General features: G+C 26.9%; 1 protein-coding gene across 1 annotated transcript in view; it reads left to right on the top strand.

Annotated features, from left to right (window-relative positions):
- Positions 1 to 11,825, top strand: part of LOC100213066 (protein fantom) — an 85,086-nt gene extending 73,261 nt beyond the window's left edge. Inside the window, exons 31-38 of the mRNA XM_065820182.1 lie at positions 395 to 493; positions 7,284 to 7,667; positions 7,746 to 7,809; positions 8,702 to 8,847; positions 8,962 to 9,154; positions 10,861 to 10,939; positions 11,346 to 11,433; positions 11,570 to 11,825. Of these exons, the coding sequence (XP_065676254.1) occupies positions 395 to 493; positions 7,284 to 7,667; positions 7,746 to 7,809; positions 8,702 to 8,847; positions 8,962 to 9,154; positions 10,861 to 10,939; positions 11,346 to 11,433; positions 11,570 to 11,707 (1,191 nt within the window). The 3' untranslated portion in view covers positions 11,708 to 11,825. The remainder of the gene's footprint in view (positions 1 to 394; positions 494 to 7,283; positions 7,668 to 7,745; positions 7,810 to 8,701; positions 8,848 to 8,961; positions 9,155 to 10,860; positions 10,940 to 11,345; positions 11,434 to 11,569) is intronic.
- Positions 11,826 to 26,917: the final 15,092 nt, after the last annotated feature.

Raw genomic sequence — 26,917 nt, 5'->3', positions numbered from 1 at the left:
ATATTGTTTTGGTTACATATTGTTTTGGTTACATATTGTTTTGGTTACATATTGTTTTGGTTACATATTGTTTTGGTTACATATTACATTGTATTGATTTTGAAGTTTTATTGTCATGACTCTAAAAATAAAGCATTTTTGGAAAAGACTTAGGAAAATAAAATAAATTTTTAAGACTTCAATTTTTCAAATAATCCTAATTTTAGAGCAAATAGGGATATTAAGTTGAAATTTGAGAAAATATTATTCAGGTATATCTTATAAGGTATAAGCTTCTAGAAAACTGAGATAGTGACCCGGCAAATTTTCCCAGTTAATTTGGCTCATTTTATATGAAATGACTCTTATATAATTTATTATAACAAAATAATAATTCTATGTTGTTTTCAAATAGGGAGTTGATGGATCATTAACAGGCATCATTGAAGTTTCACTTTCTTGGCAATACACTTACCTTCCAGCTAGTGCTAAAAAAGCAAGAACTTACCCTCAAGTACGTTTTTTGTTGGAGTGTTTTTTAAATGTGTGTTTAAAAAATTTAATTTGTTTCAATATTGCTTTGCTAATAGTTTAAAATAGTATTTCTAATTTCTTTAAGATAAAATTTTTTTGTGTGGGATTGTTGATCAGAATTTATTTTTACATTTAAAATAAATTATAAGTCCAATTCTACATTTAAATTAAACATTAAAAATAAACTCTAATCCTATGTGATAAGAAAATTTTTTATGATAGAGCTGTGTCAGCTAAATTTCTGACAATGTAAGCAAAAATGCTGTTGGAAATTCCATCCACCAATCACATCCACCAAGTGCTGACTTTGTTTATGGAACCACCATAGAATTGTTTTTTACAGTGTTGTATTTTTGAGTTGATCATTCTGCTAGTGATTTTCAACTTCTTTTTCATAGATGATTTTCGAAAGTTGACTTTTAGAAATTAAAAATTTGCCTTTATTTATTTGTTTATATATTTTATATATTTGTTTTTTGCAATTGATTTGTGATAAAAATATATTAAATTTTAAAAACAACAACAATAGCTTGTTAATTTGTACGTGATCATCTATGTTTTCTTTAAATAAAAATTTTCATGAAACAGATCTATTGTAATAATCTATTACAATAACAATATGATAACTTATTATAATAATTATATAATAATCTATTATATTATATAATCTTTAAATAAAAATTTTTTTTTTGTAAAAGAAATGGTTATGGAGTTTTATATCATTCAAATTAATTGTTTTGAATATTGGGAGTTCTATTTTGTAAGAAGTTATTGATGTGAATTCTAATTTTAGAAGTTTACAAAAGTTTTTGGTCAAAAACTTTTATAAATATCAAAAAGAAAAATTTGAGTATTTTTAAAAGTTTTTATTTTTTGTTATTGTGGAAACTATAAAATGCAAGTAAAAAGCAAACATTTAAGGGTAACACAAACATTTAACAACAAAGCTGTAGAAACAAGTGCTTGTTTTGTGATAGTTTATTTATACTCAAACAGCAATCTGTATTTAAAATAAGCAAAAAAAATATTTTATAATCTTTAACAAATAAGTAAATAAAAATCTCTTCAAGGCTCCCAACTTCTAACTTTATATACTCTATGCTATGTTATATACTCTATGCGTTGAATTTAAAGTATTCAAAATAGTTTAAAGTGTTTATTATAAACAAATAAAATACAAGTGGTTAAAATATATATGATTGCAAGACATTTTCAGAATAAAACAAACTTTGTTAAAATTTAATTATTCAGTACTTTTTAGTTACTTTTATTTCACCTTTTTCCAACACACTAGAATTTCCATCGTCGATGTGTTGACCTTAAAATTTTCTTGGATTATCTGGGATTTTTATAAAAATTATTTATAGGAATTTTCATAAAAACTCATCTATGTTAATATGACTTAAGTAGTATTATTTTAGTCCTATTCGGTTAGTGTTTTTATGTCTGCTTTCATCTATTGTTTACTACCTTTTTATTTATACTATCTTTATTATTATTTATTATAATACTAATATTTATACAAGATAAATTTCAGTATAAAAAATTATAAATGTGATTATAAATAAATTAAAAGCTGTCAACTCTTAATAACTATTAACTAAGAAAATGTTGAAAATTACATCACATAGTTGAAAATTACATCACATAGTTGAAAATTACATCACATAGTTGAAAGTTACATCACATAGTTGAAAATTACATCACATAGTTGAAAATTACATCACATAGTTGAAAATTACATCACATAGTTGAAAATTACATCACATAGTTAAAGTTTTTGAAAAGGTTTTGACCAAATACGATTTCTAGATTTTAATCTTGCACATAGTTGGTCATAGTTACACATCGATTGTGACAGTTCTTTTATATATAACAATAAAACTTTTTGTTTTATTTGTGAGTTGGATTGTCAAAAATTTTGTTTTTCTTGTATTTATATTATTAAATAAATTGTTAAAGTCGAAATACCTACTAATAAAGTCACATTTTAGTTTGTAAATTATTATAGAAGTGTTTCTTTGCCAAATAAATACTGAATACTTTTCTTTCCAAAAAAGATCATCTGCGTACATGATGGTTTGAAATTTATTTAATTGTGTAAATTCATGAGGAAATAACAAAATGAAAAAATGGTGTTAAAGCCTTGAGGAACGGTTGTTGTGGGTAACTGTTGTTATAGGTAACTGTTGTTATAGGTGGTGCTGAAAATAAAGTATTATTAAAGTTCAGACAGTGTTCTGTAAAACAGATAATTACTAAACCGCATATTTTTATTTTCATGATGTTAGTATTTAAAGTATTTAATGTTAGTATTATATGATGTTTGTATTTAAAGTAAAATTGTCTAATTTAGGTTAAATGCATTTTTTAAGTTATAATATAAGCTTTGTAAAAAGTTTTCTTGAATTTTTTTGTGGTTTTATCTAAAAAAAAAAGTGGCAAATTTTGTAGGTTGTTGCATGCAGTTTTGTGTGATGCATATTGTGTGTTGTTTAAGCCTTTTTTTATTTTAAATAATCCATCAATTAAAAATGTCTAAAATTTTCAAGTAATTTTAAAAATACAGATATCAAATATCAAGTACATTGGTGTTGATATTGGTCTGTAATTACTAAGCTGATCAGTTTACCCTTTTTTTTTTTGTGCTTTGTACTTTTTTTTGTTAACTGTCTTGAGTATTTTATTGGTTTCTGGTCTATATATTGTATCTTTAAGAAGTTTTTGACACTTTATTAATTATGCTGGTGTGCAGTTGGGAAGGATAATCTATAAGGTTTGCATAATCTGTATTAATGAGCTTATTTGTTCAGGTTTACTTGAGTTTACATTAGGTAGGTTTATTTATGATAAGGCATGTTTTTTTTGATTTTATAAATATTTCATTAATCAATATATACCAAAAACCAAAACTATGTTTCAAAGGTTTATTGAAAATTAAAGAAACTTTTTGTTTTAGTTAGTTTGTGTATGCAAGTATTGCTGAATAAACTAATTGGTAATAATTTAAAATTAAGAAAGTAAAATCTGCAAAAGATACATTAACAACATAAACTTAACTGATTACTTGTGAAATAAGCAGAGATTGTGCTTAAGTAACAAGTGTGATAAGATGTTGACTTGCTGTATTAGTTGTATTAATTTTGAGAGAGATAAAAAAGAGCAGAATTAACAAAAAAATAGTAAATAAGAAACGATATAAATTGCATAGTAAATAATGGTTTACTGTGCGTGTATATATACAGTATGCAAAAAAAAAAATCGTACACTTAAAAAAAAATCATAATTTTTAAAATTGCATCAAAAAAATGAGTTTTCCATTCAAATATTTAGGTTGTTTTTTTTATATCTTGATAAGTAATGTTTTTTTTTGCATACTGTATATATATATATATATATATATATATATATATATATATATATATATATATATATATATATATATATATATATATATATATATATATATATATATATATATATATATATATATATATATATATGGGCGATTCCATTTTTAACTTATGTTACACACGCAACAACTTTATCAAATATTTGCCTATTTAAACTGTAAATTAAACTTTTAGATATATTGTATTAAATCTGTTAAACGCCACTTAACTTATGTTAAATGGAAAACAAGGTAAAAAAATTGCTTCAACTTTTAGGTCAGATTTCTGCAAATCAGTAAAGCGGTTTGTATTAGAAACTTTCACAAGATGTTAAGAATTCTATGCCAATTTAAAAAATATATAAAATTTTATCAGAGGCGACCGGCTGATGAAAATAAACTTGTTTTTTTGATACTCCATATTTAACTTATGTTACCAAGCGATATTTGTTGTGGATTTTTTATATCTATTATTCAGAGTTAGAGTTACATAACAAAAGAAATTGCAAAAGTATTGAACTCATTCATTAAAAATAATTAATAAAGGAAATTTTAAAAAACTGGTGGCACTCTTCCTGAGTGATTTTTCATAACATTTATGAAAGTTATCAAATGGAAAACAGTTTTTACACAAGACCAAGAGCAATTTTTAAAAATTTTTTTAGTATTACAACTTTATTAATACTTATTTGAGTCGTTTCAATAAGAAAATCTTTGGTTTGTCGAAGTTTTTACTTACACTCCTTATGTTTATGCGTGTTGCCTTATTTTCATTAGATTGAATTTTTAAAATGCTGCAAAGTATTTACATTTAAATCTTTTAAAATATTTTTAATGAAAAAATTGCTATCACAGTTTAGGAGGGAGAGGGGTTCAGGTATATGTGATCATTTGTGACAGAAGGGAACGGGTTAAGAATGGACAAATATAGGGTGACATGCTTTATGGATGACCCATAATTGCATTTACAAACAATTTGTTTTACTAAAACAAAAGTAAAAAAGGTTCTAACTGATTTTTTTTATATTAGGAGAATAGCAAATAAATCTTTTTATAATGTCTAAATACAAATATTTAATTCTTATTTTTATTTATTTATGTGTCAACTAAATAAGAATACATAAACAAATAAAAAAGCAATAATATGAATAATTTTAATTAACATTAAAAAAAAATTATTTTTTTTCTAAATTCTCTTAATATAAAATGTTTCAGTTAGAACCTTGTCAAACGAGCGTGACAAAATAAGAATTACTTAATGATGTAATTCGTTAACAAAAAAGCGCTAGAACTTTAGTAAATGCATGTAGTTTTTACTTACGTTACACAAATTTAAAATAAAAATGTGCCTTAAATTAAGTATTATTATTCAAAACTTTAAATGTAGAAACATTGAATATTCTTTCGCATATCTTATTTAAAAGTTTTTTAACTAAATTTTAGAAAAAACAAAACTTTATCATGTTATTGTTAACTTACGTTACACGAAAATTGCAGTAGTTCTTTTGTTATTTTTATAAAATATATATTGTATAAAGTATTATGTTTGACCAACAACAATTTGAACATGTTGGCTCCATTTTCACGCTAAATTAATTCCAATTATGCAATAAATTCATGGCTAAAATAACATTTTACAATGATATCTTTTTTATCATGTGACAATGAGAAAAACTGTAACTTTTGGAGGCATAAAAATGACTTAAATAAATTAATTTTAGTATTAAAGGCATATTTTAAATAAACTTTAATGTGTCTACATCAATATTCATTTGCTAAAATTGGACGAAAAAGAGAATAAAATTTGACTGCTTTTTCATTTTCCATCGTGGAATTGCCCATATATATATATATATATATATATATATATATATATATATATATATATATATATATATATATATATATATATATATATATATATATATATATATATATATATATATATATACATATATATATATTATATATAATTTGCACAATAAAGTTTAAAATTTGAAACTTTGTTGAAATAAATCTTTTTTGTGAAGACTTTAAAATATAACTATAATAATTATTATTAAATTTTTATGTTTATTACCAAAGCTGTCAATTAATTAAAATTTTATAAAAAATCAATTAACAGGTAATTAAAAAAATAATAAAATGTTAGTTAAATAAGACAGAAAAAGTGACAGTTAAATTTGGACAAATCCAGGTTTAATAGTGAAAGATGTTATTTTCAGTACTTAAAAAGTAGCTACCCTTGGCTTTAAAACACATTTTTACATGCCTGGGCATCAATTTCATGTATAGTTTGTTTGGAATTGTGTCCCATGTGCATTTAAAAATCTCCTTTGAGTTTGTTTGAGATTTTAATGTTGCACATTTAAGGTCCATCCAAGCCCAAATTTTTTCAACGGGACTTAAATCAGGCATACCGTGGTAATAAAGGTATTTTTTTGGTTTATAAATTTTCTTTGATGCTCTCGGCTGTGTGGCAAGGTGCACCATCTTGTTGGTATCGAAAGTTCGAGATCTTTGATAGAATTTTAATTTAATTTCAAGCATGTTTCCAGGGTTTTTTTTTTATGAAAACTGATTCAATAAGCCTTTCTATATCTTTATGGACCCAGTACCTTTATGGAAAGTATGTCCCCAAATATCTATTGAGTCATTGCCAGCTTGCATACTTTGTACACAAAAGGGAATATCATACTTCTTGCTTTTCAACCTTTTCACATGTACTCTTGGTTTCGATTAAAAATTTGAATATTGCTTTCATCACTGAAAATAATTTGACTCTGAATTTTTAACAGACCAGGTTATCTCTCCAGACACCATTTTCTCCTTGTAATGCGATCTTTGACTTTTAAAAATGATTTTTCATATTGTTGAATTGCGATTGTAAGTTTCGGATTGAATATGTCAGGTATTTCCTGCTGTTTATGATGATGCTATGTTTGTCTTTATCTGAAAGTTTTTTTGATTATTCGTACCTCAGTGTTTCAAACACGTGTTTTTTTTTAATCTCTAATCATTGTGCACACTTATTTTTCTGATAGTTTTTTTTAGCGATTTTACAATTGTTTAATGTACCTAAATTATACTAAGTTATTATTTGCTTTCTTGTTTCAAGCAAAACTCTTTTTGAGCCCATTTCAACCGGTTAAATATTTCATATATTGCAAACATCTAAAATGCAAGATTATTATTAATTACATTTTATTTCTTTTCCCAAAAATTGGCTATATTATAAATAAGAATGATTTTTATTACTAAATGTCATGCTTTTAATAAGTGGAGCAATTAGCAAATTTTTAATCATGTAAGCAATTAGTGGAAAACCATTCATTTAGGTATCGTTTTATTTTTAAATAAAATACGTTTTACTTTTTAGCCCATTGACACAAGAACAGATCGCATAATGGATCTTAGCAGTCAATCTCAAGTTCATAAAAGTATGATGGTGCCAATGGTAACATCAGGAAAGTTGTTTGAACCTCAAATTTCAAAGCCTGATAATGATATGGATTCTGAAGTAAAGCCAACATCTGACCACAAACCATTTTCAGCAAAGTTTGATAAAGAACTTCCATCTAAAGAAAGACATGTTTCTATTAAAAAGCTTTCTGTAGCTGATATAAAAGAAGATGAAATACAATTTACAGCAAACAGTGACGATACAACACTCAATAAGTCACAGTTAAAAACAATGAATATTGACGAACTATCGTCAAAAAGTGTTGTTCAATTAAACAAAAGTGATAAAACATCAAATAAGGTTACTCCAGATTATATTTAGACATTTAAAAAACATTTTAAATTTTATTAAGGTAATATGACATAATTTATGTTTTAGATTGATGAGCATACCGCAAATGCAGAAACTCTCAACATGGCTGATACAATGTTTGAAGAGTCAGGTATGTGTAATTGCTTCTATTGCATTTGCATGTATATAGTTATTGAAAATAAATGTAGTTTGTCATCAAAATATCCTTTCTGTCGACTACACACTAAAAATTAAAGGTAGAAATTTTTAGTTAAGGTAGGATATGTGATATACCCTTAGTAAGGTATAATTTTCTACCTTATAAGGTAGAAAATTATACCTTTAAGTTAGAAAATTGTATGACAAATATTTGTTTTTAATATAATTTTCTACCTTAAAAGGTAGAAAATTATACCTTACTAAGGGTATATCACATATCCTATTCTAAGGTAGAAATTTCTACCTTTTTTTTTTAGTGTGTAAGATATGTTAATAAAAATAAAGCAAATTTCTCTAGTTTTTTTATAGGTTAAGCCATAATTTATTTTGCGGTTTTTTTATTTTTTTTTTTTTGCTGGTTTCAGCCCTCGGAATCAGGGTCGGCATTCGGCAATGCCGACCTAACTGCCAATCTAGAAGAGTTTGAGGTCGGTAAAAAATTGCCGACCTCGCTTCTATGTTTTATGGTTAGACCTTTGTATTAAAAATTTTATTTACCGACCTGATGCCGACCTCTAAAAGAATGAGGTCGGCAAATAATTGCCGACCTCATTTTTCCTAATTTCGAGGGGAAAAAAAAAACTACACCACATGCCCTAATAAGTTGTGAACTCTGAGCTTGGTTATAGTTGATAAATATTTGCATACTTCTTTAGTCAGTAATTTGTATAAATTTACTTTATTTTAAGTAATTTTATATTAAAAAAAGAGTAATATACCCATATTACTTTTTTTTTAATATAAAATTATAAATTAAATCTAAATTTTTTTTTTATAAGCTGTATGATGATAATGATTTAAATGGTTTTGAACATTTTAATTAGGTTCTGATAGTGATGTTGTTATGGTCTCAGCTCGTTTAGTGAAATCCATTATTGAAAATCAGATCTCAGATGAAACAGAAGACACAGAAGATGATGCTGTAGTTGCTTCTTCTTTAATAAATGATAGAAAAAAAAGTTTGACTCCAGTAAAAATGTTATTTTGCAATTATGTTTTTATTTTTATTCACTTATTTACATTAAAAGTATTACTTCTATTTAATTAATTTATTTACTTTTAAATTGGTTATTTTTCTCCAAAGGTATCGCCTACCATTGTTGTTGAAATATTAAGTTTAACACTATTTGAAGATGCTGCACTATTAAATATGGAAAATATTCAGCAGTTGTTTATTTCATACAAGTTCCTTGATTATGATCCAGAGGAGTTGGAAACACCAATGTCTCTACCAAAACCCAAAGCCAATAGACCAATATCGTTTAACTTTAGAAAAGGTGACAAAAACCTAAGTTATTCTCATAAATTTAAGTTTTTTGCCTTTATTGTATTAAAATTTTTGTTTTTATTTATTTATTTTGTTTTTATTTTTTATGGCCAGTGGAGTGAAATTAAAAAAAAAGTATTTACCCAAAAAAAAAATAATGATAATATATTCAACATATAGTTATAAGTGCATTTTTTCCATGAGTGCATCACCAAATGATTGCAGATAATCAGTGCATAAAATTTCAAGTAGTGAATTGTTGTATAAATTTTATTCTTCTAATTTTATTCTGCCCCTTCAACATTATAAACATCTGTATAACTACCTTAACTGAAATAGCTTACAACTTTCATTAACTCTTATTAATTATTAACTTACCTTAACTGTGACCTATTCATTGTTGTAACTTTTACATCAAAATCAATTAACCATTTATTGTATGCATTTCATCATCTTGCTAAAACACAGACCACATAAAATCAAACTATTCGAGACCATGATTATTTATGACTCTTATATCCATTTATTTAACCAAAAATTGAAAATTACAAAATTTTTTAATTTTATAAAATTAGGTTAGGTGTCACTCTTATAGTTAAAAACTAGTCATCGGAGTGACACCAAAATAAAATAGAAAAACAAACAAAAAATTCAACAGCAATATTAATAAATAAAAGCAAGCGTAAATTAAATTGATTTAAAAAAAAATGATTAAGCTTTAATGAATTAAATAAAAAGACAAAAAAAAATATGAAAACACTCAATAATAACAATAAAAATTATTAGCAACAACAGCACAAATAATATCAAATTTTACGCAAACGAAAAGGCACAAAAGGACAAAAGCTACAAAACGGAAACAAAAATTGCATAACAAAAAGGCAAACACAAAAACTTCTTCAAAATAAAATAAATTATATTTGTTATTTTTGGCGTAAACGCGTAGAAAATTTGTAGTGAATAATTTTTTTTTAATTAGTTCTTTTATTCTTTTTTCAAGCATTTTTCGAACTTCTTTTCTTTTAACTTGTTACTTCGCATTTAATTGATTGTTTTTGTTTTATTTTATTAAATCTATTTGTTCGTTTTACTTTTTTATTCATTTTGTTGTTTTATTTTTTCTTTAATCTTTTAGTTCGTTTATATCTTTTAATATTTTTGTTATTTTACTTTATTTTTAACTTACCTTTTTTTTCCTTTAAAGTAATTTCTTTTGTTTTTTCTTTTTTCTTTTTCACCGTTAAATAAGCGCTTCCGCCATTTGCGTTAAATAAGCGCTTCCGCCATTTGCGATGTCATTGCAAAGTGTAGTATTACTTTTACCATCAAACCTTTTTATTCTTTACAATGATAATCATCATGAAATATGTTACAATGATAATCATCATGATGATTGTTATTGTATGATCTATATTTGATAATTATTTTTACATTTACATAATGATTATTAATATATTTACACAATTATTTTTTACATTTACTTACAGTGGTTGTTAATATATTTACACGATGATTATTTTTACATTTACATGATTGTTAATATATTTACACTTTTACATATTTTAAAGACCAGAAATCATCTCAAATACTTCTACATCTAATACTTTTTTAATACTTAACACTACAATATAAACTATTCCAAATTTGATGTTTATAATACTATAAATTACAAAAATATGAAAAGGAAATTGTATTAATATTTTAAAATTAATTTAGTGTTTCGTTTTGATGAAAATTCAAAATCTGTTCAACATTTAATCCATCTTCTAATGCCAGAGCATCCTAATGAAGGAAGGTAATAAACTTTATTAATTTTACAAATTTTTATAATTTTAAAGAAAATACGGTTATATAGTAACAGGTTTAGCATAAATTCCATATGCTCTAAAAAAATAAAGTATTTCAAGTTTCATCTATATCATTTATTATATGGTAGTTTAGGACTTAAGATAAATCCTTTTTGAGATTCTTTTAAAGGGGAGGGGAACGATTTAAATTTTGGTTTCCATGGTAGCTTAGAATTTCGTTGTTTTTTTGTTGTTTTTTTAATTCGAAAATTAGCAAGTTGCGGCCCAATTTACGTTACCACCCAGCTCTGCTTTTTAGCACAACTATCCTAAAATTTCAATTTTATTTACGAGTATTAGAAGTTTTATTTTAATCTTGTAGATTAAAATTTTAAGTTAAAGTTTTTTTTTAAGGCTGTTTTTTACCGTGGTTAGTGATCCTGCTGGTGATAGTGATGGAGATTGTGAAGATGTTGGTATAGCTTATGTGGATCTCGTAGAAGTAAGTTTACTTTTTTTTTTTAAATAGAAAATTGATTTTCAATTACTTCAATTTGGTATATATATATATTTTTGACGTATATGTATATATATTAAATCTATTATATTAATTTGTGTTAATTGTTATTGCTTTTCAGATCCTACGAAATGGAAAAGATATCATAGAAGAAGACATAGATATTTATGATTTGATCGGAGATAAAAGTGCCGTCATCGGCTCACTTACTGTGACTGTAGAGGCGTTAAATATGTTGAAAAGTTTATATGAGGATTAGTCAGTTAAATCATTGTAGACTTTTTTGCTGGTTTTTAAAAGTAGTTAAAAATGTAGATATGTAATTATTTATTAGGCTGAAAGTTATTAATATTTATTTAAAAATATGTTTCTAAAAATTGAAAATATGTATCTATTAATTTTAAAAAACATAATATATAAATATATATATATGTATATTAATATAAAATTACTTTTTTATATTTTTTATAGATTTTAATGTATCTACTATTAATATTAAAGTTATTTTTGCATCAGGTCGGTAATTGAACTTTTTTTATTTTTTCTTAAATCAGCCAGTTTTATTCCTTTGGTTTATTCTATATTTGTTTTACAAAAAGATTTTGTGTTACATTTGACCATGTTTGACGATTGACATGTTTGATGATTGACATGTTTGATGATTGACATGTTTGATGATTGACATGTTTGATGATTGACATGTTTATGCTGCCGTATAAATTAAGTTAAGCAAAAGTAGTTGTTTTAATGATTTTTGATTTTACAGTTTGCTTCCTCTGCATTCTAATACATTACAAAATCTCTTACATTTAAGTTTATTAAATAATTGCAAGCAATTTTTTATGCGTAACATAATTTCATTATCGTAACTTCAATTTTTTATACGCAATAATTATTTTATTTTTTTCAGGTTCTGCCTAAGGTGCATGGTTTTTTTCTTTTTTAGATCTTTTTTTGTCCTTAAAGTTCTTCATCATTTTCAAATCTGAAGTAATTGCTTTTTTTTTGTTTATTTTTGCTAATTAGATTATTTATTTACCAATTTTCTCATCGTTTATTTATCAATTTTCAGTTACTCGCAACACTGCTTTGTTTACTTATAGTTTTAAAAGCACTGATTAAACACTTATTCTTTATTCGATTCTTTATTTTTCAACTTTCTAATGCTATATAAATATCAATATACCTTGAAAAGACACAATTTAAAGTTTTTACACCAAAAACTGTTTTGGACATAAAAAGATAACACTCGAAAAAAAAAAATCTAATGCTAAACATTAATTAATTGTTTCAAAGTTTGTTGACTTATGTTGTAAAACATCAAACTTAAATGTTTGGTATAGTTTTCTTAGAGCACGTTTCTTACTGCTAAATAATTAGCAGTAAGAAACTTACATTCGGCAACAGTTCCACGCAAACGTAAAAGTTGTGTAAATAAACAACTTGTTTTATAGGTCGAATGATTAAACATAGATTAAATGAATAAACAGATCCTGCAAACCAGAAATCTTACTATTTGTTACTGAAGCTAAACAAGATAAAAACTTCAATTCATAAAATAAATACTGTGATACAGCAGGCCATTACTAATTCAATACCTAAATACTGTATTACTGTAAGTATTTATTTTTTTGCAAAATATATTTTGAAAAACTTAAGTTCAAAATAAGTTAAGAAAAACTTATTTCAGATAATAACGTTGCAAAGTTAATGTTTAAATTTTCACGCATAGCTTGTTTAATCTAAAAGTACGATAAAATTCTTATGTTATTTACTAAATAAAATTAGATCTAAAATGAAAACTCAGTTTGGTCAAAATTTAAACTTAAAATAGGTGATCTTTGGAAAAATATGGACATTGTCTCAAATTTGTGTTTCATTGTATTTAGACTATCTGTATCTGAATACAATCTTTGTTTAACGTCAGCATTTTTTGTTGCTGCTGTTGTTATTTTTTCTATGTTATCTGAACAGAGAATAAACTCATGACTTTACATTTATGTTTATAAATATAAAGTTAATTTAAAGAAAATTTGCACACAAAAATACTGCAAGTAATCTAAAGCGGCTTCTTGATTACAAGACCATTGCACAGTGGGCCAAACAGTGGACATTGTTTAAAAATCAATGTTACCAAAATAAATTTAAGTTAGTTGTTATTGAAAGCCAAATAAATTTTCAGTTCATTAGAAAAAAAATTTAATTTAAAAGCATAATTTGATCAGGAAGTATACAAATTTGAATGATGTAAATTTGTTGCAAAAAATATGTAATAGGTATAAATTTTTTTTTTTTTTTTTTTTTTTTTTTTTAGGTGCCCCAAGAAGTCCTAACGGTCTTGTCACAGAGCACCGCGGAAGTGCATTTAACCAGGAAGTTCACGCCTCCTTCCTTACCGTGACGCGAAATATGTCCAAAGCTCGTTTCGAACCTGGATCTCCTGCTTATAAAGCAAGCACTCTAACCACTGCGCCACGGCCGCAGTGGTTAAATGATACATAAAAGTCATTTTTGGCAGTATATAATAAAAAATGTCACTATATAAGCAGTGCTAATGTGATAATTGTATGTAGAAACAATCTTAGACTGCAGTTTATGAAAATGTGAATGTTAACATCATAGATTATAGCACAAAAATATTTTTAAATGTTATACCTAATGAAACAACTAAAATTTAGCAAAATGTTAGTGTTTTTTTAACTAATTTTTTATCAGAAAAAATAATTTATCTCAAAAAGTTGGCACTAGTAAACCCATATATTCTAAAACTCCTATAACAAAGAGGAATAAGAGATTTTAACTAAATTGTGCCAACTTAGCACTTTTTTAAAAAAATGTAAAAGAGTGACCGTACCCCTTAAGTTAAACTTTTTGTAAAATATATTAAAAAATGTTATTGTAAATAGTTTTACATTATTTTGTACATATTTTCATAAGAGGAAAATGTGTTCAGTAAAAGTGTATGTCTAGAAATTAAAAAAAGGATTAAGTCCAATTTTGACCAACACCTCCAACCCCCCTCCCCAGCCCTCTTTTCCTTTGAACTTTTTTTTTGACTAAATTTAATCTAGTTAGTACCACCATTATTTAAAAAAAATACTGCAGCATTGAAATCTGTTTTAAAATGAACAAATTGCAAGAGTTAAAATCAAAACTGAAGCTATGCTGGCTTATAATTCAAGGCTGGGAAAGGAAACCTTGCTTGAAGAGTATGTTAAAGAATAACATACTCTTCAATTATTGTGCATATTGTGATCATGTGCACAAGCTCAAAAAATCAGTGTTTGAATATTGAAAGAATTTAAAATGGTTTTGTAATCAATCATGACAATATAACTATGAATGAAATATTTAACCAACTTGAACAGGAAGACGCTTCTTTAGTTAAAAAAAACCCAATTATATCACAAGGGCCGGACAAACCATCAAACCAATTCCAATCTGTGATGTAAAGCCAATGAAAGTAAATTGGTATCTTGTAATAGTGTTCATATTATTCTATATTTTTAATATGTGAACATACTTGATATTTAAAGTTATATTTTGATATTGACATACTTGATATTAAAAGTTATATTAAAAGATACATTTAGAAATTACTGATATTTTTATAGGTTCTTCATGCTTTACTGGGTATATTTGACTATTTCATGAAAACTGTTGCACATTTGAATGCTGGTGTTTTTGATTGGTCTGAGTCCCCTTTCAGTGCTTCAAATAGCTTTCTGAAGCAAGCAGAGTCTTTATTACAAATAGAGATATTAAAAAAACAGGTATAAAATGGGTCTACCTTAATGAAATCGGAAAAAGAGGAACAACAACAACAGGTTTCATAGCTAGAGAACTATTGCACAAAAAATCAAACAGGGATTTAATTCTTGCACAATTACCTGCTTAATATAATGCAACATTTCAAAAGTTCTAATCGGTGCTCTCAGTAATTCTTTGAGTATTTTCCTCAGAAAGAAAAATTTATGTGGATCAATATAACTATATTTGTATATTTCTATTGTAAAGACTTTTATTTATTTCTATTTAACGAGTTCTCACCTGTTACAAAAATAAATTACCTGAATCAGTATAACACCATCGTCACAAACTGATTGGTCATTCTTGGGCGCTAATTTTGAATAATGAAAAAAGTGCTCTGGGAAATCTTTATAATTCAGGGTTAAAAAGTAATAACAAAACACTGGATACTGAACAAAATACTTGATACTGGACTAACATACTAGACTTTCAAGAAAATTTTTCACTTTCAAAAAACTGCTAAATTGTCAATTTAGCATACACCATTAACTGAATGTAGGTATCGTCTAATCAAAATTTTTTTGACAACAGATACTAGATAGTCAAAATCATTTTGCAAACTTTGGTATAAATGAGGACATTCTGATAAATATTCTCATAAACAAAATATCTCTAAAAACATTTTATCTGAAGATGACACATATTTTAAAATCTTAACATATTAAAAAACTACGTATTTTAGTACTTCTTTTGGTAGTTTCTATTATTTAGGCTATTGATGTACCTATGTTATCTTTGTATTACAAAATATACATACATATTTATAAACATTTATACGTATTTTTGCTATAACCTATAAATAAGCAAATTTTATGAAATTTTCAATATTTTGTTGTTTTAAATTATGACCTAAATATCCTGCAGCAAAATTATTTTTTAGTTTTTCCAAAATTTACACATAAAAACCTTTCCAAAAAGTCCTTAATCAACCCCATAACACTTTCTGTTCAAAAGTTATGAACCAATGTCCGTGAAAACAGCTGTTTGGCCCACTGTGCATAGGTCGGGTGAATAAAAATGAGCAATTGCTTTTACTCAGTAGTTGGTCAGCTTTACGTGAATAAAAACTTCGGCAGTTTTCCTCATACTTTTATTCGCGTAAAGTTAAGCGATTTACTCAGTAAATCGCTTAACTTTACGTGAATAAAAGTATGAGGAAAACTGCCAAAGTTTTTAATTAATTAGTCCAATTAATTAATTAGACCAATTAATTATTTGGTCAGCTTTACAAGAATAAAAACTAAAGGAAAATTGTTAAACTCTTTATTCATGTTAAAGCTGACCGATTACTGAGTATAAGCAATTACTTATTTTTATTAACCCATTAATCTTCTGCAAGTTTCCCGCGTTTTTTAAATAATGATAAAACTTTAGCGTCTTGTTTTTTGCTTAATGCAACATTTCTAGATTTAAGTTGTATTACTATATACTTCGTAGCGATTTTATTAAATATATATGACAAATTTGTATTGATCAAAAATAAAAAAATTACATAAAAATAAAAAATGACAATAATAAAATAAGTGTATAGAATAATCTGGGCAAATTCGCCTTTGTATCGGAGAAACCAAGAGTCTTTAAATTTAGTAGAAAAAATAACTCTATCTGATTTAGCATAATGATTACAACTTATTTCAAGATTTTCAAGCTCTGAGAATCTTTTTAAAACTTGAGATAATAGACTTTGAGGTTTGTGAATGAACTTTTTAAATACTTGCAAATAGTTTTCAAATTGGAAAGAAGAGATTTCATCTAAGGAACAGTTAAAAAAGCTAACATCTTCATGTAAATGAGTTGTGTACATTATACACAGAAACAGTAGGACCATAAAATTCTTCTGATTTAACTACAAAGTAATTTAACAAATTTTTTGCATATTGAAGATGATTATTTCGGACAAATCGCATTAGAATCTAGAAAAATTCTCATTGCTAGAGTTAAAGAAAGAAAATGCTGATAACGTTCAGGAGTAAAGGCATCTTTTAAAACTAAAAAGCCAGTATATAAAAAAAATTGCCTAAACTCAATGTCTTTCCACCTCTTTATTTCATATAAACTTCTTGATTGACGAGCAAACTCAGATGGACATATACCACTAAACTTTAACAAATTTTCTGATATATTCAACAATTGAGCAGAACCCAATATATATGGGAAAGGGCCTTTGGTTAGAAAAATAAGTATTTGTTTAACAACACCAAGACATACTAAATATATATAATCCAAGACAAAACCATCAACACAATTAACATTAAAATCTATTAATATGCTACGGCTAATTTAATGTGTATTGGCATAGAAATACTGTTTGAATAACTTGCTAGTAAGAGGCACACAATTTGTAGTATTTAAAATCATTCTAAACAACTTGTACTGTCCTTTAATTTCACATCTTTCATAACTAAAATAACTTGCATGACCGGTAACACATTTCAGATATTGCTTAGCAGGAGCATCACAAATAAATGCACGAATTTCAAGCAACAAATTAACTCCATCTTTATCATAACCACATGCTTTTAAATTCATAAACTCAATTAAAAAATCATATAAAAATCATTTAAATTTGTTGGTTTTTGGCTACCATAGAAAATTGCAACAATAAATGGTGTAAACTTACTTAATTGGCAAAGTATAGGCCAAAATTGAGAGTTTGAAGGTTTATGCAATGGCACACCATCAATGTTTACCAGTAAAGATATGATGTTGTTCTCAACTGGTAATAAAGGATTCTCTCTGAAAGTTTGACTAATATCATTACTTAACCCTAAATAGATATACTCCCCACCACACTTTTTTACTGTCAAAACACAGCATTGAGTCTTTAACAAAGTACGAGAGGATTTAGGCAAAGCTGCATGTCCATTGCATATTAAAAGAGAAAGTAGCTCAGTACTTGCTGTGTGAGTAATTCTATTTTTAATCAACCATTTTTTTAAGTTTAAAATAAAATATGTTTCTTTATTTAGGGTCAACCGCACTATTTCTCTCATCTATTTCTATTTCATTTTCGTCGCTTCTTGAAGAAGAACCAAGTTTACTGAAAGAATCGAGCTGACTGGAAGAATCGAGCTGACTGGAAGAATCAAGTGCGCTAGAAGAGTAGTATTGATTAGAAAAATCAAGTTGACTAGAAGAATTAAGTTCATTGGATAAATCAAAATGAACAGAAGAATCAAGCTGGCTCGAAGACTTTAGTTGATTTAAATGATTACTACAATTCAAAGAACCAAGCTGAGTGGAAGAATCTTCTATGTGGCATGGTTCTTGTTTGCTTATATCATTTTTTTCCAATTCAAACTTTTTTTTAACAAAATCTTCATCTTTGTCACTCTCGTATAGAAATTATCTTAACAAATTTTCCTTTCTTCTCCATTTTTTCATATATTTTTTTCTGCTCATTTTCTTACTTTCCATTTAAAATAGCTTCAATTAAAGTTTCGGACCTGAGCGCAAAATTTAACAAAAGAAAATAATCTGATAATTGTTTTCTTTAAGAGACGACGTTGATGTCGTATCTTTAAGATACGACGCCTGAACAAGGGTCTTTAATGACCTTTTACGAGCGACCTCGCTTTACTTAGCGACGTCTTTACAAGGTTATCCGACGTTATAACCTGGAAATAACCTAATTACAACGTCGTTACGACGTCGTGTGTTTGCTGGGTACAGTTCTTTTTTTGCTAACCCGCTCTGTCTTAGTTGTTTCTGTCACTGGTTCCGAATGTATTTTTTATTTATCAATTTTGAAACATTTCCCAAAATACTTCTTATATTACTTAAATACTAATTATTTGAATCATTTTGGATATTTAAGTATATTACCAAGAGGATTTTTTATAATCAACTGTATTTCCGAAGCCAATTGAATTGCAAAAATCTGATTAAAAATGTAATATATCTGTTATTCCATTATTGTATCTTTTTCCATACTCATAATACTTATTTTCTGTTGAAAAAATATAGCTAAGTTTTGCAAAACTATAATCTGCAAGAACGATACAATCATCCAAGTTTTTTGATGCGTATATACGATCTACTTCTGCGACTATTGAACAGTCAATCTTTCTAAAAGATAATTTATTATTGCTCTAACTTTGTATTTTAAAACTACTGGGAGATTTCTAAAAAAGTTTATTAACTTTGATTATTTGTTTACTAGTTTATGATTTATTTATTTACTAATTCGTTACTTCTTGTGCAATATTTTTTATTTTATTCGGTATCTAAGTTTAGTTTACAAAATCGCAAAATATTTTCTAGTGAAGTAAATCAAAAGCAAATTTTTACACTAGATAAGACTTATTTTTGTTTAAACGCGACATTTATTAAGTTAACCAATCAAAATTTAAATTCCATAAATTTTAACATAAAGTTGCGTAACTTACGTTAACCTACGTAACACGTAACGCGTAAACTTACGTAACACACAAAGATTATGCTGCAAAAAGACATTTAGTTTTTAAGTTTTTTAATATTTTAAAAATGTTAAAAATAGAAGTAGAAGGTCAACCAGGGGCGCCCAAAGCATTTTTTGGTCTTTGAAATTATTATGACCATATAAAGTTTAAACCCCCCTCAATTTTCCCAAGCCCCAATCAATTTTTTGCAAAGCATCCTTATTTGACATAAGTATAAACATATTCATGTTTGGAGTTTGCTCCATGTCTGGAAGTTATCTCAAAGACCAAAAAATGCTTTGGGCGCCCCTGAGGTCAACCACAAAATAATAGTAAAAACTGAAATGTTTTGCAAACTTTTCTAAAAAAATTAATTTAGAATAACTTGTTAAACCAAAAGTATAGAATTTTGGACCCCCTCTTCCTTAAAAAAGTACTACACGGGTTTACTTGAAAGATACAAATCAAACTTACATTGGTTTGAAAATTGCTTATCGAACAGAAAACAATGCGTAAAATATGATAATATAAAAACAACCAAAAAATACTATAACTTGTGGATTTCCATAGGGTTCTATATTAGAACCTTTACTATTCTTACTATAGGGGAGACCGGGGAGACTCCGGACAGTTTTTACTCTAATTGAGACACGTATTTCGGAGATATATAAGGAAGATGATGAGCATCAAACAATAAATACGCAATTTCAACAATGATAGTTTATTTTTCATTTATAAATTATTGCAATTGGTATTCATCTAAATTGCACTTAAATTATATCATGTCCTTAAAACGAGGCCTTTTGTCTTCTGTAGGTACTGGCAATGCACACACTGCATCGGTATAGGCGATGAATGCAAATTCTTCATTAGTTCTTATAAATGTATTGGAAGGGATTTTCTTTTTGTAAAACTCCACTTCATAACCACCTTTTACTTTTTTAACAACTTTTGCTGCATAGTTACGACTAAATTGTTTTCCACATCCATATATCATTACAATTATAAATCTTCCTTCCGGCACATCAAAAGTATCAGCATTGCTGTCATTGAATCCATTGTCATCAAGGTTATATATACTCTCGTTGAACTTTGTAGGTCTATTGATTCATCTGACAACGATTTTCGAAGGATTGCTTTTTTAGATGTTTTTTCCTGTAGAATCTTCTTCTTGGATGTCTTTTTTGTAAGCCTCTTTTCCATTCTTACTTTTTTTGAAGCTGTAAGTGCCTCTTTTTCCCGGGTTAAGTTATTATCAATCTACCCTTACAATTGTGCAAATAGAAATTTACAAAGCTTTAATAATTATCCATAGGGAATTGTTATTTTTGTTTTATTACAGCATCGGAAAAGACTTTAGACAATGTCCGAAATGTACGAAGTCTCCCAAAAGGGGTATATTAAAAAAATCAAGGGAGTCGTTACAAACTCATAGATAGATTACAAATACTTACATTCCCAACGACCACAGGTAACCGTATGTTCTAAAAAAAATTGCACCAACTCTGACAGAGTTCATTACTATGATCTGAATGATTCACTTGGAATTGAAAATTTTATATCAAAGAACCAAAAAATCGTTTTTTCACTCTAAAATCTGTTTTTTAACGGAAAACTGTCACCTAACTATTTTAAAGCTAAGAGCGTATGTCTACCAACATATAGACTATAGACAATATTCTCCTAATGTTAACAGGGTAGAAGATTTCGAAGTGTCGGTTCTCTCCCCGTGTCCGAAGATTCCCCGGTCTCCCCTACATAAATGATTTATCTTTAACATCAAACCTATTAAATTTTGTTTTATTTGCAGATCTTTTTTGAAGTCAATCAAGAAATAAATAAAGTAAAGGAATCACTTATTTGCAACAAACTTTGAATGTTCGAAAAACAAATTTTTTCTCTTTTCCACAAACCAAGCAAAACAAAAGGAATACCTCTTACCCAATCTCCTGATTAATAAAGCTGACATTAAAAGACAAACATTTGTTAATTTTTTAGGAGTGAATTTTGATGAAGTTTTAACATGTACACAACATATAAACTCTTAAAAAAAGATAGACGCTAATTGAGAAGTGTTCCATTTCAATAATGAAGCGTGAAAATAAATTATCAAATCTTTGAACCAAGACAAATATTCCGAGAAACAGAAAAGTGGTCCCATCATCAGTATTGATTTTCTATGTAGTATCTATATTTTAATAATGTTTATTTATATTTCGTTTAAAGTAACTACTTTTAATTTCGTTTAAAGTAATTATAAGAAATAATTATTTAACAAAAAGATAGATTTTTTATATTTTTTTATTTGAAGATGAAAGTATATATATAGAAAGTTTATAAGTATTTTAAAATTGGTGAATATTTGTTTAGAAAATGTAATGTTACGTAAATCAACGCGTAAAATTTTGCAACGCGTAAAAAAATGTTGAAAAAGCTTTGATTTACTCAAGTTCATAATTTGAGGTCTTTAATTTTAGACAACTTTCAAGGTTAAAATCGTCGAGAAAGGATCTTAATTTACTTTTGATGATCAGTGGCGTCACTAAGGACTTGAGAAGGGGAGGAGGGAGGAGATGGGATTGGTAGCGGGGTGGGGGATAGTGAGGGGGAAACCTGCACCGGGAGACACTATCACAGCCTGAAACAGAGAGGTAAAAAATGAAAAAATTGCAAACATGACAGAACTGCTCATGCTTGTGTTGCATCATGCCTAATCAATAGTTTGTTTTTTTTGCGTTTGGCCTATCCAATAGATTTTTCAATATTCTTTATTAATAAATTTGTTTGTTTCACTCAAAAATCTTTCATCTTTTATTCAAGAGCAAATAATTGTAATTTGTATGCCCTAACTTTCTTTTCTGAATGCCATTTTTTTTTTTAGAAATTCGAAACGTGTTAGAAATTCGGCCCTGTTAATGAAAGTCTGGAGGGGTGACACCACCCCCATTGCACTTGGTGACATCAACCCCAGCAACGCCACTGTTGATGATGTTTTGTTGCTAAGTATCTGGTCACAACAATATGTAAATTCAAAAAACTAACAAGAGTCCAAACGGCGTCATCTTAAATGGGTTGTAACTCTCAGGAAGATCATTCCATGTTTTAAATATATTTAGAGCCCTAGATGCCCTAATTTTGAAAAGAACCTTAAAAAAGTGTTTGCGTTGGGGCAAAGTGGGACAGAAAAAAGAAATATTTATGCCCCGCTTCTTCCCTTCGCCATTTGATTATTTCGATTGGTGAAAGCTCTTGAACATTTTTATGTCGGTGATTTTATGATTTTAACATTTTCTATTTAATAATTTGTGCTAAAATGTTGCTTTAAATTTATTTGTCCCACTTCTACTCACACATGTCCCACTTTACCCCAATGGCACGGTTTCTCCAAAAGCAAAAATTTATACACTTAGTTATAACTGGCTGGAAACCTAAGGGGATTGATTCGGTGCCTAAAAGAAGGTTTATTCGTAAAAACTTGTTTGGTTCAGTTTATACATAAAATAAAAAAGATATTGTAATTACCCTAAAAAAAAATTTATGTGTCCAACTTCTTCCCACTCTCCCTTACATTATGAAGACCAAACATCTTCTAATTTCAAACCAATTTACCTTTCGAAACGGTTTAAAATTTATTTTATCGGTATTTACAGTGAATTTGTTAAAATGACAATATAATTTTTTCTTTTCTGAACTCATTAAAATATTTAACAAAGAACCGTTTATTTTTTTGATAGAAGCCAAAAAAAATCTAGACTTCCTGTTTGTTTTTTTAAAAAACAATTATCATTAACTTTCATAATTATTATTTTGAATAAACACAGATTATCGACTTTCTTAAAAAACTGCCATTTATAAAAGTGAATTTTGGATCCATGGCAGTGTTTAAGCTAGTAAGAATTATTTTATTTTCTAACCTAAAAAACATGTTTCACTCTGATTGTATTTTCTGTATATCCGCATTTCTTCACATTCAATAATTCACAGGTTTTACACAAAGTTGGTATACTTATCCATACAATTTTTGTTCACACAAAGTTTGCCCGCACAAGTTCATAAATGTTTAACATGAAAGTTGATAAATTTTCAAAATGTTCAAAAAATTGATTAATGTTCAAAATGTTCAAAATGTTCAAAATGTTCAAAGTCTTTAGTGCTTGCTGGGAAAACTGGCAAAATTAAAACCGTGTTTTAATGAAAAGATGGCAGTCTTATATAAACAACTACGCAGTTTATTTAAATATAATTATATTAAAATTTCAAAACCTATTACATTTTCTTTTTGAAAAAATATCTTACTTTATTAAATCAAGTTTTCATTTGTGTCAATAAAATTAAAATATATAATTTGAACAGACTTAATAACCAGACAAGATTAATAGCCGACACCTAGATTAAACAAATCGTCTTTTATATTGTTAAAAAAAACTTTATATGAAACATAAAATGTAGAAGAAGTACTTTATTAGCTGAACATATTTAATGAAACAAGTAATTTCTATCTACACTGATCATAAAATATATATTGTGAATGTATAAGTTTTACATATGTTGAAAGATCTTTTATTATTATATAATTAAACTGCGAAGTAAATTGTATTGCAGAATTAACAATAAAGTTTTTGTTTATTCCTAAATTAGTTGTAATTTTGTGTGTATCACCAACAGTTATCTAAATAGTTATTGGCCACTTGAGAATTTTTGTATTAAGAAATTTTAATTATGACTCTTTACGATTCCCAAATCGAAAATTTATGTTACGCTCGTGTATTTATAGTATGCGTACATTCGTGAATATTGTAATTGTATTTTTTTAAAAGTAAGAACGGAGTTAAAAATGTCTTCATTCAATCTATATAATTTTTCTGTTAATACATCAAACAAAGTTGCCGCAAGCAAAAGACGCCGCTACAGTGTAGTACAGCGAGACTATCATAACGAGTTAGAGCGTCGTCGTCGTCAACTAATTTCTTCGAAATTTATGCTTCTGCAAAATGCATTACCAGAAAATGCATTTCCAGTTAAAACCAATTTGGAAAAGGTTTCCCGATGCTCAATACTAAATGCTGCCTGTCGTTATATGAGCAGCATGGAGTCGAAAAAACACGCCATTTCAAGGGACATTCATGAACTTAAAAAAGAAAACAATGTTCTTAAGAAGAAAATTGAAAGTCTTGAAAAAAGAAGTGAACTTTCTCAAGACGATGTTTATTTGCTGCTAAATGGAGGCCAAACAAAGCAAACAGACAATACTTAGACAAACTTGAACAAAAAGTTAAATTGTGCAAAATGAATTAAGAGTTTAAATATATTATTCGTTTTACTTTACTATTCAGTTGTCTATCGTCGTAAAATATCGCACTATTTTTGCACATAAGGTAAGATGGCCATAGTCTTGATTTTTGCGTTTAAAAATGCTATATATATATATATATATATATATATATATATATACATATATATATATATATATATATATACATATATATATATATATATATATATATATATATATATATATATATATATATATATATATATACATACATACATATATATATATATATATATATATATATATATATATATATATATATATATATATATATATATATATATATATACATGTATATGTATGTATGTATGTATGCATGTATATATGTATGTATAAAAACTATACAATATTAATATAAATCATAAAATACTAATATTAGTCATATAGTACTAACATAAATAATATACTACTAATATGAATTATATATTTCTAAAATTATCTAAATGATTTTAAATGTTGGATGCAATTAATTTTTTGAACAATTTAAATTTAAAACAATTTGAAACGCATATTTGTGTGTTAGAGCAAAAATAATTAAAATGTACTTAACTGAGCAGTAACTGAAAAAATAATACATGATCTCAAGTAAAAAAAAATTTTTCTAAAAAGTATCCGATAACTTCTTTAATAGGGTAAAGAGCATGCTTAGCATTAAATATCACTCTACTTATTAAATTTTAAAATTTGCTGCAATCTAACTTATATAACGGCTGATTTTCAGTCATTAATGTATTCAAAATGGCTGTTTGAATACATTAATGTATTTGCTTTTTTTTTTTCTCTCTCTTTTTTATTTTTATTTTTATTTTACATTTGAATTGTGGTTAAGAAAAAAAACTTATTTTTTGATTGTGCAGTAGTTTTTTCATTTCTCATCTTATATTTCTTTTTTCTTTCTCTAAGTTTTTTACTAAACTGCGTTTAGAGCTTTGTTTCGCTCAGCATTATTTTCCTACCATTTTTCAGTGTTTTCTTGATTTGTGCTCCAATACAAGATAAAAAAACAAAATTAGTTTTATTTATACTTTTTTGAGTAAAACTTTCACTTTTTACATCAAAATTTAAAACTTGCAAGTAGAAATTAAGAATTTAAAATACTGAAAAATAAAGCCTATATGTTTTGGGGGTCTTGATAGTTATTCAAAATAATTAAAAAACAACAACTATAAACATAACATTTGTATAGAAAATCGTTTTTGAAAATGTTTAGGGTATAAGACAAAAAAAAATTTAAAAATTTAACATAAATAGACTGTCTGTCCATATCAAAACCCTCAGTCGATGTTGAGCACTCCAATCTATATTTAAGTCAAACTCGATAGTGGTGTAGTGGTAGATCGCTCATTTCTCAAGCAAGAAGTTCCGAGTTCTTGATAGTACCACGCTCAACTTCCTTGTTTGAGGTTAGGAGACTATATATGAATATGGTCAACGTATTTAAGCAGTGGCGGCGTTAGGGTAGGGCCTGGTTGGGCGATGACCCAGGGCGCCGAATATAAAGGGGCGAAACTAATTGGTTATTTTACCCTTTGCCTTTTTTTTGAATGGGATTAAATTGAGCTAGGGGCGCCGTAGAAATCTCGCCCAGGGCGCTGGTAGTGCTAAAACCGGCATTGTATTTAAGCAATGATTTGAGGTTAAAAGCAAGAATAATTGTTAATTACAATTTATTTACTATGAACGTTTTTTCCGCGTGAACAACCATAGACCTGGATTGGACCTGAGTTTTCCATTACGTGAATCTTATTGTTTCAATAAATATTACATTAAAATGAGCAAATTTCTATGACTTGTTTTGTTTTAGAGATATACTTAGTTTTGTTATGTTTTATGATACATTGTTATTTAATTGTTCTAAAAGACTTCTTTCAACTGAATTGACGGTTACAGATTTACACCATCAAAAGACACCTGAACCTTATTGTTG

The sequence above is a fragment of the Hydra vulgaris genome, chromosome 15, assembly GCF_038396675.1.
Source record: "Hydra vulgaris chromosome 15, alternate assembly HydraT2T_AEP".
In the NCBI taxonomy this organism is placed as follows: domain Eukaryota; kingdom Metazoa; phylum Cnidaria; class Hydrozoa; order Anthoathecata; family Hydridae; genus Hydra; species Hydra vulgaris.
This window is presented reverse-complemented; position numbering and strand designations above follow the sequence as displayed.